A 16143-nucleotide genomic window follows, 5' to 3' on the forward strand; every position below is an offset into this window, starting at 1 on the left:
AAACTACTCGACACTCACTGTTTTATTGACCACTACGATTATCACAAATACACTGAAATTATTTTGTTGCATTGTACAATGATCAGTTTAAATGAATGCTAAATCACAAAGTTGTAATCACAAAACACACTATACCTTCATTGCCTAAGATTGACCTTGCTTAAGAGGTTGTGCTGAGAAAAATAACAACATTTTACTAATTCACATGTATTGCAGAATTAAAATATATTCAATGAAACGTACACTGGCTGTTTTAACTGTCACGTAGGCTATGAGATGAAAAAATAAATTATCCTACAATTATTTTCAGAAAATAAATAAAACTATTGTGCATTTAAGTTGAAAGCTACGTACTCTGCCACAGGCGAATACTTTGATAATGTCCATTATTTTTAATCAAAACAATTCACAAAAACGTAGATAATTACTACAGTAAATAAATAAACCCTGATGACCGTAACAATCCGTTGGTATTCGCAGTAATCCATGCTATAACATGCGTACTTGTATAACTGTGGACCGAGAGGAAAAAACCCGTTTACGCACAAGAACACTACGAGGAAGAAATATATAAAAAGAATATATCTTATAAATAATCCGTTGTTTTCTTCCTCTCTGTCAGGTATCATTTCATGTCTATAACCTTGTAATATCCTGGTCTCGTTCGACTACGGGCACCCGAGAGAGTTCCTCGGAGGCTGGCACGGTGCTGGAGCCCACAGCACGTGGGACAGTGCTGGCTGTTGAAGCTGTGTTGGTCCCGTCGGTCGCGCTTATGTTGGAGGAGGATCTCACTTTTGTGTTGGGAAGCCTATGGTCTTTTTTCCACTTCATCCTGCGGTTCTGAAACCAAATTTTGATCTGTCGCTCGGAGAGAACAAGGGTGTGAGCAATCTCGATGCGTCTTCGCCTGGTTAGGTAGCGGTTATAGTGGAACTCCTTCTCCAATTCTAAGACCTGCTGGCGAGTGTAAGCAGTCCTAGACCGCTTGGAATCTGGTCCATTGTAATTGGGATTCGCTGAGAGATTTGGAGAATGAAACAGAAAGGGAGGAGAAAAGAAAGGAAAATAAAGGGAAAAGGAAGGAAAAGCAATTGCGTGAATTATGAGAAGAAATAGAGAGAGGTGTATGGGGAATAGAATCACTATTAAATTCTTGATAATAAAATATTTCATAGGGACATAGTAGTCTAGCATAATGTGTTTTTTATAAACACTTTCACAGGGACCCGCTGAATTATTTATTCAACATTACAACTCTAAAACAAATCTGTAGCCCTCTTTTTCCCTCTCTCACTCTCTCCTCCCTCTGACACATACATAACAGAAAAAGCCACATGGCAATACGGCTGTCCAGACTAGTGCCTCCGCTATAAAATTTATGGCGGGTGTAATTGCCAATGCTGACTCGTAAATCCGCCTCATATGTGCCATTTCAAAGGGGCTCTTCTCTCACAACGAACGAAGCACGAGCCGACTAGGGCAGGCGATCTAGGTAAAATAAGGGTGAAAGAGGGGGAAGAGAGGGAGGGAGAGCGAGTAAAGAGAATAACAACACAGATAGCCTACCGGTACTGATGTGAATTTTCTTCATCCATGGGTACACTACGGGCTGCTTAGCCGAGGCGGAGCTGGTGGGATGCTCCGGTGTGGCTTGGATGCAGGCAGGCGGCGCAGTCGGTGGGGTCGTAGGGGATGTGGGTAATGGTAGCGGGGGCTCATGTGGAGCCGTCTGCGCCTTCCCCGCAAGCAGATTCCTTGAGTGTGTGAGCCCATGCCCGGTCTGGGGCTCGGGCTCGGGAATGCTTACACAGTTATACGGGCGCTCCTGGTAGGTCACTCGCGGAGGATACAACTCCTGGTGGTGATGCTGGTAGCCAGTATCTCTCGTACGGCTGTAGTATTCAGGGCTATGTTCTGGGATGTAGCTATTTTGTGAATATTCCTCGCAAGGAGGAAATTTTGGATCGATGTAGTTAGAGTCCATCAAATACGAGCTCATGATCATTAATTTCTGGAGTGAAAAATAATTTTTCTACCTTTGTCGTTTTTCTGGTCCATAAAGCCCTCCTACTAGCAAGCAACCCTGTAAAGTTACTTTAACCACGTGACAGCACAGTCCAATGACAGCTTGTGAGGTAGTTCCCGGATAAGGAACCAAATATTTATTCGAATCTTTTTGTGCCCTTTGTGTAGGTATGATGATGTGTTCTCTCAATGCAAGAGATCAAGATCAGTATGAAATGAGTAAATATGGCAGAAAGAGGCAAAGGTTATTGAGAGATGGTGTGGGAGGGCATGGCGGAGATGCATCTGAGGCAGGAACTGAGCACAGGTACCGTGACGTGCCTCGAAAAAAAAGAACTCGAATTTCTTTTTTGTTATATTAACAATAGAGTGATAATCTAATCTATATCACACCCTTATCTCACGCAAGAGCATACATGCAGCCACATCTCGGTTGGTTCACAGAGATATACAAGAAGGCAACTCAAATTTATGAAATAATTCATTATGAATTATTATTATTATTATTATTGTTATTGTTATTATAATGCATAATGCACACGACTTACACCGCACTGATCATCGTCAGTGATGGCATGGAGACCATTTCGCACAACTGTGCTTATTAAACATCGAACATAGCCTAAATAGTAACTAAACCCGACAGACGAATGATGATAGACTCCCACTATTGGCATCTACTCCCACTACTTCTACTAATAATTATAATACGAGGCTAATAGCTTGGTAGGCTATTGATAACGTTAGGCCAGATGAAAATAATGTGCGTAATACCATTCACACACCTATTGTTGTTGCCTTCTTATGGAAACAGGGTATAATGTTTGGCCTAGGCAGTGGTTGTGTTAGAAGTCCTCGCATAGGCCTAGATGTCAGTATGTACAGTAGGCCTAGTTGCAGTGAGCCAGGCCTACTGTAGGTTATAGGCTATAGCCTATGACCACATCAGTGATAATAGCCTGGCGGGTTACTGGCGCAGTCTCCCTCCACAATCCATATCAGAGAGAACAGGTTAACCGTCCCTACTTCCTAAATAATAGTCATCATTGCAGTGTCAGTTTTTATTGGATAAAAATAAAAACGACACATAAAAGTTAGCATGCTTTATTTATTAGAATCTCACGCGCGCCCGTTCGCCGATGTTGAAGGCCCCTGGTTGAATGTTGTCTGAGTTTTATTGGGCTGTAAAAAGCAGTAAATCAATCCTTTCAAATGATCCTTGCTCGTTCGTGTGCTTTACGGTTTCTCACAACATTCCTCTCTCTCTCTCTCCCTGTCTTGTTGCCTCTCTCTGTTCTTGCAACCTTGGGCCTATTTCTCTTGCTCTCCTTCTCCATCTTCCAAAGGTTAGACTTGTGTTCTCATCAAAGTTCTTGATAAGCTCTGCGTTCTACCTGACCCAGCTGAGGTATTGGAATCGCCCATGTATTCCCGTAGAGGCGAATTTGCGGTTGTCAGTTGAAAACACAAATTCGGTTCTACAGGGTGCATATAGACGACTTGAGGTTCATTCCAATGCTGCAAACTGTGAATATAAAAACGTGCATGTTAAATGTCTTCCAAAATAAATAGGACAACGTCATGGATACAGTGCATTTGGGTGCAGATATCTGGCTCGTTCCCAATAGCATAGTTTACTTTTGCAATGAAGGGCCCACACCTGAGACTGAGACAAGAGACACATTCAGAGTGATAATCATATTCTATTCGTTATGTTATTATACAGCTTTGGGAAATAATAAGGCCTATAGAAAAACATATTTCAGAAAAGCTACGTAAGCCTAATAGTTGATGTTTTGTCTGTACATCCCAAAAATATGTTAACTCAATATGTAGAGTAAGGCAGCATACACAGATGTAAACGTGCTATAGACAAAACACACAACAAACAAATTAATTTGATCCATAAAGAATTCACATAAGCCTGTAGATAGGCCTAAAATTGTAATTCAAAATTGCCCTGAGTCTAACCTTGCGGGTACCCCTACCTAAACCATAAATATTCAGTTTCGAAAAGCGGTGGACACAAAGCGGCTACGTGACAGTGGAGATGAAAAATAACTTTCTATTATCCCCGAGGGTTTATTGTGTTCGTCATTACCATACTGACCGTTGGGTAACCCGAATATGGCGCACTGAACACTCTCTAAAGACGCCGCAAGAAGCCGAATCATATGTGTACAACCTTGGAAATATGAATGTATTAGGCTGTTGAACAGCCTAACTGAACCTCAAGCATTTCATATTTTATTTGAGAATGTCATGTGATAGGAAAAAAGGAAGAGTTCTCTCTTTTTCTCTCTCTCTCTCTCTCTCTCTCTCTCTCTCTCTCCCCCTCTCTCTCCCTGTCTCTCTAGCTGAAGGCATATTTTAATATTAGTTAGCTTGACCGGCGTTTCACCTCTTGCGTTTGACTCGTTCCAATAGTTCACTGCCAAGGAGTTATTGATGAGGAATCACCAATGAAATTTGTCTCCACACAAATGGCATTTAGATAGGTTGCCTCGTTCAATAACAGTATAGGAACTGAAAAAGAAAAGCCCTTAGTCCAACTATGGCTGTTCCATCATGTAGCCTAGTTCTTAGTATGGTCAATTGACGGGTTTTTGATATTTCTATTAAGCTGTAAGAACTCATGGTTTTCTTGCTTTATTTAGTTTAGAAAAACGGACTTTTACTATCACAAATCTGCACGCGTTTATAGTCTTTCTCTCTGAAATGCGGTGCCACCCAAACCATGAACTCAGGAATAGGACTGTGCAGCATTGTAATATGATGTTCCCAGCACCTTATACTAGCACTTTTACTAGCAGTTATACTACTTTCAATTCATTTCAGTCAACAGCATCCATTTTTTTTATCCAAACCTAAACAGATGCATCTCCTTCAAGTAACAGATATCTTCCACTGGGCACGAAGTTGAATCGTTGGATTTCCAAAAAGTCTTTGATGTGTTATTGATTTCACGTTAATTCATGTCGGTGACAACTATATCTAATATCAATATAAAACTATGAACTGACTTCTGTGCCCACTGGGATTTGGATACACAGTTAGAATGATAGTAATAAAAATCAGGCAACAGGAATATCTGCATTGTCTATCCCTACCGGAATTCGTGTCCATTTATTTGTAAATTTATTTTTAAAAATGATAGCCTACAATTAACTTAAAACATTTTTGGATGTTGATGCAGTTTCAACACCAACCTCTCTATAGGTTTATGGTTCAAATGCATGATAGGCTAGACCTAGCCTAAAACAAAGCCACAAGCTATATGACTGATAGCTTGTAGCCTAGAGCATAGGTCTGTCCTCAAGTTGGAAGACGGTCCCCTAAAAAAATAGTTTTCAGCACCACAAATGCATAACATCTGAACATTTTTAGAAAATTAACTTGTCAGTTAACATGTTAGTGAAATGTTACTCTTGTTACATATAATTTCAATTGATTGTTAAAGCCACAATCATCGTCATTCGGAAAACAACTAAACTGTAGCCCAACCACATAAAGCTGAAGGATGGGGTTGGAGAAATGTTACCACTCTCAAATTCATAGATTAGAACTATGGAAGCAAGGTCTGACAGTCTGTGACAACAACATGGGAATGTGAAACTTTTTTTTTAAGCCATCCAGTGGGTTTGTTTACTTTCCTGTTGTTTGTAAACATTTGAATAAAACAGCCTTTCTATTTTGGGTTATGATGGCGTAAGACAGTTGTATATAGCCTACACTCATGACGCATGAATGTATAAGTAATATACTTTAAGAATCAATGGGTATATATCATAAATTCATAAATCCCAAAACAACTTAGCAAATTACTGATTGTGGCTTTAAGACAGATAAAGAATGAACTAGGGTTAACCACAGAAAACACTTAGGAAATACTAAAGCAAAGGTTCACTAGCATGCACATGAGATGATTAAGATGTAGCCTACACACACTACAAGTTGACCTCACCCATGTCCTCCTGCAATCAAATCAATTATGACCTCCGCTTGCACTGCAGTGTTGACCCCAAGGTCATTAGTGTGTTCTAAGGACTTATTTGGGCTGGAGATCGATATTGAGGACAACGACGACGCAGTCAGTGGACATGTCATTGGGCAAAACAATAACGTTTCAATCAGAGCCTCGGAAAGCAACTCTTTATAATTAGGAAGTGGCTGCTGATACAGGAGCGTATTCAAATTACCATGGGCTCAAAGTACGGTCATTACCAAATCCCGCGATACTTAATACTTAGCCGCCAACATAGCACTTTGAAATATAATGTATATGTATATATAATGATTACACAGCTTATGGCACACCTCGAGACGAGTACCCTACTTACGCTGACTTAAAACGGGTGATTGAGCAGGCAAACTTCACACAGCTGTTCCACCGGGACTCACTAACTGTGAATTCTTCTAAGCAGTACTGTAGCAATAAAAAGCACTCGTTTTGAACATTGTTTGTGACTCTGTTTTGTGTAGCCTGTGTTTTACTCTTTGGGAAATACAGCCTCAACTAGGCTAGTCTCATATGCGCTGTAATTATTGTCATAAAGACACAATTATTGTATCATAAACCGTGTCATTTTTGGAGACAGGCGGTTACAATTGCAACCACGCAAGTGAGAAGGGACGTTGGCTAACGTGGAATATGTGGAGTGACGGCTGAAGTCAACCAAGTTTACTACTGCCATCGAAATGATAAGCGTCCTTGACTGAATTAGCTGTAGCTGCTGCTCTTGCTAGCGACTGTAACTGCCCTATGTCTCCAAAGATAACACAGTGTTTCACGTTTTCTTTACTTTAAGTAGTTTGACAGCAAGCTAAGTTGTAGGCTGTAGCAGTAGTTTGCGATAGCCAACTTTAGCCTGCTATCAACCTCTCTGCAATTACCGTCTTGTCATCAGTGATCTAATGAGATTTTACAAGAGAGTTATTTTGAGTGCCTCCCCTACATTGCACTCATCCAATCAGAGAGGTACATAATGCATTGCGTCATTAAAGACATACTTTTATTACGGTAATTCCACTATGCGTCCGTATCTGTGGCCACAGCCTTATCATTAAGGCGAGGGGAGCAAAGCAATACAGGCAAGCTGTTGAGCAGAGCAACACAAATTAATCAAATGTTAGAAAAAGGATTGGTCGTTTCAGAAAGTTAGGACTTGTATTCACAACTTGCAGGGTTAGGGTTAGGGTTACATACTATTCAAGGTGGAATAGTTAGCACCCGAATAGTAAGTTGTTATTGTAGCTGTAAGAGTCTATGACTATATGGGTAGCAGTAGTTGTAAAGGCAGTTTTAATAAATGAGTGTATTAAAGGTAGACTCTGGGATATGACATCACGCCCGTGAAAACAGAGCAACTTTCATCAACAAGAACAAGAATGAACAAGAGCATCCTCGTTTTACTGCTCTCTGACATTAGGTGGCAAAGTGCATGCGCAGTCGCATTCAACTTTACAGTGTAATCTTCTCCTCCTTTCGATTGTCGCTCTGTTGCAACAAGCTCTATTTTCCAGTGTGTTGCATCAGCGTTTTTGAAAGTCTCTGGCAGCTTCGCACCGCTCGTTTTGCTATGACGTCATATATCAGAGCCTACCTTTAAGGGGCACTTTTTGTCTTTTTTTTAGTGGTCGGTAAGGCAAGGCAATCACACTTGAAAGCCATTGTGACATCAAAGTTTTAGATATGTCATTGTTTAGAATCTGTCGTAGTACTACATTACCCACAATGCTCATTCCATGGTGTCCATCTCCATACCAATGGTGCTGCAGGCACATTCATAGGCTGACTGACATTTATGGCCAGCTCCCACCCTGCTCTGTTTATCCCAACTCTCAAAGTTAGCTTCAAATCCTTCGGCTGCTTTCAAATACTGTAATGCTCTCGAATAAAGCAAGGTTGATAATGAGTCAAAGAGGCCAAGTACTAGATTAAAACATGGGCTACAGACAAAGTCACCTCCCACAAACTGCTTTCACAATGCACAAGATGGGATGGACGGAACAGGAGGAAAAATGCCAGACACAGGCTACGGAAGACATCATTGGCTTAGGGCTTAGAATGTTGTTGTCAGTTCTGTGTGGGGATTTTCCACCAGGACTGGGTCTCACTCCAGTCTTTTTTAGGGGTGAAAGCACTAGTGTTAAGTCCCAAAAGTGTTAAGTCCCAAAAGTGTTAAGTCCCAAAAGTGTTAAGTCCCAAAAGTGTTAAGTCCCAAAAGTGTTATATAAATATCCCCTTGGCCCCAAGTCAGCGTAGGTCCACCGAGACCATGGTTCCAGATCTTTTTTGGGACGGAAAACAAAAAAGTCTGCGACATCAGGCCAAGTACTGTCAAGTCCCATGGTGGAAATGTTCCATAAGCTACTTTGTGACGATGTCTTTGTGAACAAAAATAGGCCTACAGTGTCTAATTGCATTGAGTCTAATAATTAATCAGATCCAATGATTTATGACCATGGGGGTGTTTTTTTTTATTTTCAGTTACGATGGAGGTAGATAAGCCTATCTCGATGTGACACAGATGGGAGTTGTGGCCTAATTGTTGTGAATGGCAGTGGTATTAGTTTTAGAATAACAAGACTAAAAACCATGGGTATATAATTAGAAGTGGATGTATGAATAGTACGATTGGAGTGGGATCAGTTTAGCATATGTGAATCAGCTAGTCAGTGAAAGATGCCCATTGTGCTGTGACATCACTCCACAGAGACTTATATACCCAACATCACTCAAAGAGTGGCATGTTTGCTTTCACTTTGTCAGTGGGTTATATGAGCATTATCTCATAAATTGTTGAAGTGGGTTCTTTGTCATGGCATAGCATTTTAAGTAGGCCCTAGCCTTGATAATGCATTATTTGGCATTGTTGCAGTATTGGTGGGTCATCCACATAATGATTCAGGGTGTAAACTTGAGAAACAATGTATTGTATGCAGAGTTTTCCATTCAATATTAAATGTTTTCGCTATGAACATAATTAATGAATTATCGTTTACAATACCAAATGCTGTTGTTACCAAACCTCTGCAGGCATTATCAAGCCATACTGTACACCTATTAAGTGGATTCAGATTTCACAAATGCAGTTGAAAGTCGTAGGAATGGTATTTGCCTCATCATGTAGTTATTCAATGTATTTTGGAATAGAAAGGATGACTGCAAATATTGTGGGCATTGAAAGCTGAAGCTTTTGTTTTACTAAGTTAAGGGAAACATGCCATGCTAATAGACCTAGCCTATAGGTTTGTAGCTTTTCCTATTGGATTACAATTTGGGAATAACACACTCATCGCTTCCTTAAGACAAGGCTATTAGATAGCTATTAGATAGCTAAGCTATAGTGAACACTGGTGGGTCATATTTTTAATTAATATTGCATTGAATATAACAAGTGCCAACCAAATGTATCCGTTAGTTGCAGCAGTTTCTTGAATGTGACGTCGCGTGACTCAAAATTGTAATATGCCATTATGTAACATTGGAACTCCAACAACAATGTTATAACATTCAACCGTTTACTTTTGGTTACCACAAAAAATCGTATCCAAATCTATTTTCACGAATAACCATATATTTAGACACTCATGGAAAGCCCCAGGGGACACATTCAACAAACATAAAACAAAGCAAAAAACAATCATTACATGTAAAAGCTGACTGTTGTAGCATCACGCCATCTAATGAAAAACAAAATAAACCATCCAGCATAGTTTTTTTAAGTCAAATTCAGAACCTGGAAAATTAGAGTTTCACAAGCTGTGTCTTGTGCGTTCAGTAGTCTGAATGAATGGAGCTCACGCGATACTGTCAGGCATCACGGGGTTTAATAGCCCAACCTGCTGTTATACTCGCTAAAACGTTAGAGAGGGGATAATTGCTATCTCTGAGTGAGCTGCTCGCACTACAATAGCTTCTTTGAGCCATACTGTGATATACAGTACACAGCCACACAAGGCCTACATGAGGGCTTTGAATGTACATATGAGATGTTTCAATGTCCTTCTGAATCTTTCCCTTATCATTTGATGTTGTCCACTATACAAGGATATAGCTATAGATTGACCACTCGACAACCTTTAGGATATTGACCTAGTCCTAGACTAAAAGATGTGTGCAACTGTAATTTATCAAAAGGCCTGACAAGCCAACCACAGGCCTACTTAACCACATCAAACTTAATCTCCACTTAGAATGCTACAGTTGCAGTCGATTTTCTAAGTGGGAGGAATACAGTTTGAACAATCGTCGTCACTGTGTGTTATAGGCCTATTGTTGCAGTAGTACATCGAACGTGAATACATGCTGACTGTTTACCCGATGAGCCACAATGATAGTATACTACGTTGCAGTCTTGATGTAATTATGTTATGACATATTGTATGTCACACAAGCAGTGGCCGTTTTAAAATCAATTCATAAAATGGGTATTACTAAGTTTACACGCACTGACACTCACACACACTGATTTTAGATTCAATCAGGAATGGCACTGATGTGATTTCAAACAACTCAACCTGATTTTCTCTCCTTTATGCCACAGTTATCATATTAGTGATCGGCTGCATTTGTTACAATAGGCACGTGATAAATGACAAAGAGGAGTACTTTTCTGAAATGTCCAGAACTGGAATGGAAATGACAACCAATGTATTTGGGAGCCTGCAGCCAAATCAACAAACACACACACACACACACACACACACACACACACACACTGATTCCGAACACACGCTGAAACGAATGGAACGAACTCAGCAGACTAAACATCATATCCATACCACACACAACTAGTCCAGTTTAAAAAGTAATCAGAGTTGAGTAAATGCCAACATGTTAAGAGCCTAATTGAAAATCATTAGCGCCAGATAACCATGGCATTTTTCAGGGTAATATTACATTACAGTATTAATTAACCCCCCTGGGTGTTACAAGGGGCAGGTGTCTATTTCATTACAAGCAAAAGAAACAAGATTATTAACTTACGGCACCGTCTGGGAACCATTTGCCGGAGTCGAAAGATGAGAGTGCGAAGCATTGGGGGCTAGATAATCCCATACTAAACGTCTTCTATCCCTCCGTCCACTCAGATAAGAGGATCCAACAGCTGCGATTCACGACAGTTAAGATTATATATGATGTAAATATATTGAGGGGCTGGTTTGTCAGCTCTCCCAAACCATAAAACTTACTTTAATGGCATCACGTGTTCCCCGCGAGCCACTCAGGGTCAGAGCCTAAGGCCCTTCTGCATACACAGCCACCAAAAGTTTAAAAGTAAAAAAAAAAGAAGAAAAAAAGACAGACAGACGGAAACAAAAAATATCCAATACAAACGCAACCCTGCTCCACGCTTTACTGACTTATCCGATAGGGATGTCAGACACAGGACCTCTAAGGAACTAACCACAATACGAAAAGGGTGAGTAATGTTTTTTTTTTTCATTCTCTCTCTCTGACGTGAATGGGTTTGACGTGGAAATACTGCAGGAAAGTCGTTTAAAGCTGCATAGACAGAAGAGTTTAACCTAGTTGATCGGGCTTCTTCAGAAGGAGATCATAGCGGATGGGTTTGTCCAGTGGGCCTACTGTTACCTGCCTATGTTGATGCAGTTGACACGTCGTAACAGGGTTGATGTTCGGCACCAGGGAGTTCCTCCTTTTAAGCTTTCAGCCAGACATACTCCTCTGCAGTAGCTCCGTAAGGACATCATGAAGGAAAGTCGTGTAGGCTACTATTCCGGAGAAATATGATGGACCCTAAGAAACGAAACGAAACCAAAACACTCGTGAACAGAGGCACTGAGTAGGCTACAATGATATTGACTTTTGAGTGAAATGAAATGTCTTTAATAAAGAAAACACATTTCCTTCAAAGAAGCTAGGCACCAAAACAAAGTATGTGTTTCTTTATGTATGTTCTCTTTGAAATACTGATATGGATACACAGCATAAGTCACAAAGTCATGTGCTTGGACATGTTTTGAGTAACACGTCAACTGATTTGATTAATGATGAGATGATCATTTCCGGTCCAAAGTTGCCTGTATGACAGATCATTCAAACGAGTTCTGAAAGTTTGGATTCTGATAGACCTACAGGAACATTGTTAGATATTGAATACATGCCAGTGCAAATATGATCAGCCCTACCTTTTTTATGTCAACTAACCGGAGTATGCTACAACTCGGGAATTGTATGATCAACATTCTAGGCCTAAATATGACCTATTTGTAATATTGACATATTTGTCCGGGTTGCACACATCAAAGGGGAATAGAGTTGTTTTCCTCTATTCAGACCTTTCCTGGCCTGCATCTGTTACGTTAGACAGGAAACAATTGTCGTTGTTTGGGAGGTGTTAGGGAAAGCTGTAAAGTTTTATGACGCGTCAGGGCTATAAAGTTTTACAGGCATCCGTCTGTACTATAATTGCTGAGGAAGTGGGGACTGACAGAACCGGCATCAAGGTCTGAGACCACGTTGAGAACTGTTAAGGGCCAACGAGTCAAAAACCAGGCATGTTTTCCTGCCTGGAGTAATCAAAGGCTACTGAATTAGCCGTACATTTTCCCAACCATTTTCCACCTTTACAAAGCACACAAGACCATATTTTCCAAATTTATTTCATAAAACACAAACATAAACAAATGCCTCTCCAGGAATTTCAGTCCAATTCAAAGACAAAATTTGAGCTATCTAAGTTGACAACAACTGCGTACAATGTTGAAAAGTATACTTGGCTAAATGTAGATTGTGGGCTGACATGTATTAAAACAACTGAAGTGCATTTCGATGCCATCCTCTCTAACATTCAATAGATTCCATTGGTGAATATTTGTCAAACCTTCACATTTTTCTTGGTAATCAATTCCATCTGTGCAACATAGATGGGGTGTTATGACAATTTGTGCTTTGTGATATCCACCAGAAGCGAGGGTGTGTAGGAAACTGTTTAATTGTTAAGACTACTCGTGGTGGACATGACAACCGTCAAGAGAAACCAAACTCGCATAAATTGGACACATACGTTTTTTCAAACATCTATCTGTTCTAATGTTCTCCTCCTTCAAACAATAGGCACAACAACGTTTGATTATTGAATTCAACATCATTTACACGTTACATAATTGTTCTACATGTTTGTGTTTTTATTTACCAACGTTTTAAAGTCAAGGCCCTGATGCAACCGTTCCCACAACCAATCTCTGCATACATGCATTTCCAATGTTTCCCATGTTTATATTTTAAGTGGTTCATAATGATTTGTCACAAACCTAGCACTGGGCAGCCCAATCCCATGACCCTACTTGGCACAATGAGCTTAGATCTTACAGTTAGATAATTAAAATAATTATTAAAGTCAAAAGCAAGCTTTTCTCCCCACAGATGGAGCACCTTGCCTACTCGCAAGTTACATAATACTCATACATTTGACACAAGGGCACATTTCACAGTATTATTCATGGTTCAATGCTTTATGGTAAATATTGACATTGCATAATTAGATTGACTTTTCTCTTAATTCTTTTTGACCTCTTTAAATTGACTAGGTTACTTTGAACTTATCACTTAGCAAGACATTCTTCAAATTGAGCCAAATTACAGTACATTCTTCAAAATCAGCCAAACACGTGTGCGACAGGCAGCATAAAATGCTTATCTCGTTGTCTCTTAGAATACATGACAAAGTGGGATTGGTAATGAAACAAAAACCAAACACATCGAGGAGTTGGAGGAAAATCTACACGGACTTCTCTTCGTTTTTGATAAGACATTATAGGCTACTCACACTTAAGACAATGACAGTGGTATAGATGATATAATGGTATGAAAACAATATAAATAAAGTTTTACTAGACAGTATAAGAGAATGAAAGGAAAAAATAGGAGTAAGAACAGAGCGTTCAAATGATCCTTTCCTCTGATACATTTCAAGTGTTTTCATTCTTACAATAGACCTACTATTCTGCTTTACAAGTTCATTCCAAGATATGAAATAAAACATCACAATACTCCAACAAAATTACAGGTGTATTACAGTTATGTTCTTCAGGTTCTTCATCGAAGAATTGTCAATATTTAATATCACACTGAAACATGGCATCACAAAAGTCACTGTTTGGAAACGTGGGTGGAGCTGAAAGTTTTTTGAGTGTCATCTTAAATAGAAACGTGTGTAACGTTTGAAAATGGCTCCTTTTTAGATTGACTCTTTGATTTTAAGCTTTGAGTCCTTCTTCCACTTCATTCGCCGGTTCTGGAACCAGATTTTGATTTGCCTCTCATTCAAACAGAGCGTATGGGCGATCTCGATGCGCCTGCGACGTGTCAGATAGCGGTTGAAGTGGAACTCTTTCTCCAACTCCAGAGTTTGGTAGCGTGTGTAACTCGTCCTTGACCGTTTGCCGTCAGCCTCTGGAGTGCAAGTGAGAGAAACATTACCAGTGACTCTTACTGTAAATGTGACGACTTATTGAAACAGACCAGCCAAAACATTAACCTTAAAACCTGTCTCCACTTCAGGACTATGGTCATGCAACAATGACTAAAAAAAAGATATAATTGCAAACAATAAGTTCCGGTTCAGTGAGGATTGGAAAATGTTGACATATGGCAGAGGCTATATGAGGATGGCTGGATGAATGTTCAAAATTAATATGGAGCTGGGTTTAAAACAAAACGGTTTTCCAGGTTGACTGGAAAACTATAGTGTTGCTGTTATTATTATTATTATTATTATTATTATTATTATTGGTAAATATGGAAAAGGGTCGTTAGATTTAAATCTTTGGTCCTTATTTGAAACAGTAAACTATACCGGATTACATACCAAGTTGCCAAGGCCATATCCACATACAGTATTTCTTACAGTTTTTCCCTTAGAAAGGAGTGCAATGTGAAATCCACAATCTCACCCTTTCAGTCCACTCCTCAAAAAAGTATCATACTAAAATGTAGAATAATGCATTGTTTGTTGAGGATTTGCAAGGACTTGTGTCTAGCTTATCCAATTACGCTGTCATAAATTTGGACGTAGATCGCCTCTCCGGTGTAACAGGACAGTTTTACGATCAATTGATGCCTTTGTCATAAAATTTACGACTGCGAGTTTTATTATTTCCGAATACGGCCTATAAAACTCAAGAAAGAAAAACTGTGAATGGACTCAAGAGGTTAAAAAACGAGGGAACACATGGAAGGGAGAGGGTGAGAGAGGGAAGCTCTTTTTTTCTCTACAAAATAAAAGCAAGAGATACAATAAACTTTACCGTGACCCATATGTAGTTTAGTCATCCAGGGATATATTCGTGGTTGCTGCTCGCTGGTTTGTGGCTGAGTAGAGTGGTTTGCTTGTCTTACTGGCTGGACGGGTTGCAAAGTGCCGACTTTGATTTCGCCTGTTTGAGTCTTGCCGATGGGCATTTTGCTTAATTCCGAGTCCGTCTCGGGTTTGCGATGATACAGTCCAAGATTGAGAGAGCCCTGGCCGCTTGTCTGCTCGTGTATATGGCGTCTCTGTGAACCATCTGCTGGAGAGGACTCTGGCCGTGGCGTCAAGTCGCCTGGATTGCCACGCAGCCCCACGTTCATCTCCCCCATGTTAAGGGAGCTCGAGGATGATGGGGACGCGAATGATCCGCGGTGATCATGCCCTCCATAACAGTAGTCGGACGCGTTGAGTTCGGGGTTAGTTCCGTAGCCATGGTTGTGCAAAGCGAAGGCTGACGCCTCATGAGTTTGCTTAAACAACGAGTTGGCTACGTAAGAGCTCATTTCAAGAGAAAACGCAAAGGACAGGAAATGGAAGCATTTATACGGACTAAATTATTGCATTAAAGTTTTGATGTAACACGATAATTGTTAGACATGTACAGAGAGCAGTTATAAAGGGTTGTTATTGTTATTGCGTTTGATTTGTGGCTCTTTTGAAGTTCATGGGGGTTTTATCCTAAAAATGACCACGATTTATAGGTGGGGGATGTTTTATTTTTTTCTCCATTGCCCAAATATGGGATGTCTAAAACGAATCACGTGCTTGTATTGGCCAGTCATAAATTTGGCTAGATCACACTTGGAGGTTATTGATGGAAATGGGAGAAACGCCT

At 40.1% G+C, this 16143-nt stretch overlaps 2 protein-coding genes across 2 annotated transcripts; both read right to left on the bottom strand.

The window, feature by feature from the left end:
* Positions 1-636: 636 nt before the first annotated feature.
* Positions 637-2098, bottom strand: LOC310804168 (homeobox protein Hox-C4a-like; the record flags this gene model as incomplete). Its single annotated transcript, XM_083669285.1, has 2 exons — positions 1570-2098; positions 637-1019 (listed from the first exon to the last, which is right to left on the bottom strand). Exons 1-2 carry the CDS (start codon positions 2006-2008, stop codon positions 637-639), a joined length of 822 nt encoding a protein of 273 aa, XP_083525411.1. The 5' UTR covers positions 2009-2098.
* Positions 2099-12692: 10594 nt separating this feature from the next.
* Positions 12693-15811, bottom strand: LOC310804177 (homeobox protein Hox-C5a-like; the record flags this gene model as incomplete). The annotated part of the gene is made up of 2 exons (XM_083669297.1): positions 12693-14452; positions 15307-15811. The coding sequence occupies 2 exons, from the start codon at positions 15809-15811 to the stop codon at positions 14238-14240; spliced, it is 720 nt and encodes a 239-aa protein (XP_083525423.1). The 3' UTR covers positions 12693-14237.
* Positions 15812-16143: the final 332 nt, after the last annotated feature.

Source organism: Argentina silus, assembly GCF_951799395.1.
Source record: "Argentina silus genome assembly, chromosome: 4".
Classification (NCBI taxonomy): domain Eukaryota; kingdom Metazoa; phylum Chordata; class Actinopteri; order Argentiniformes; family Argentinidae; genus Argentina; species Argentina silus.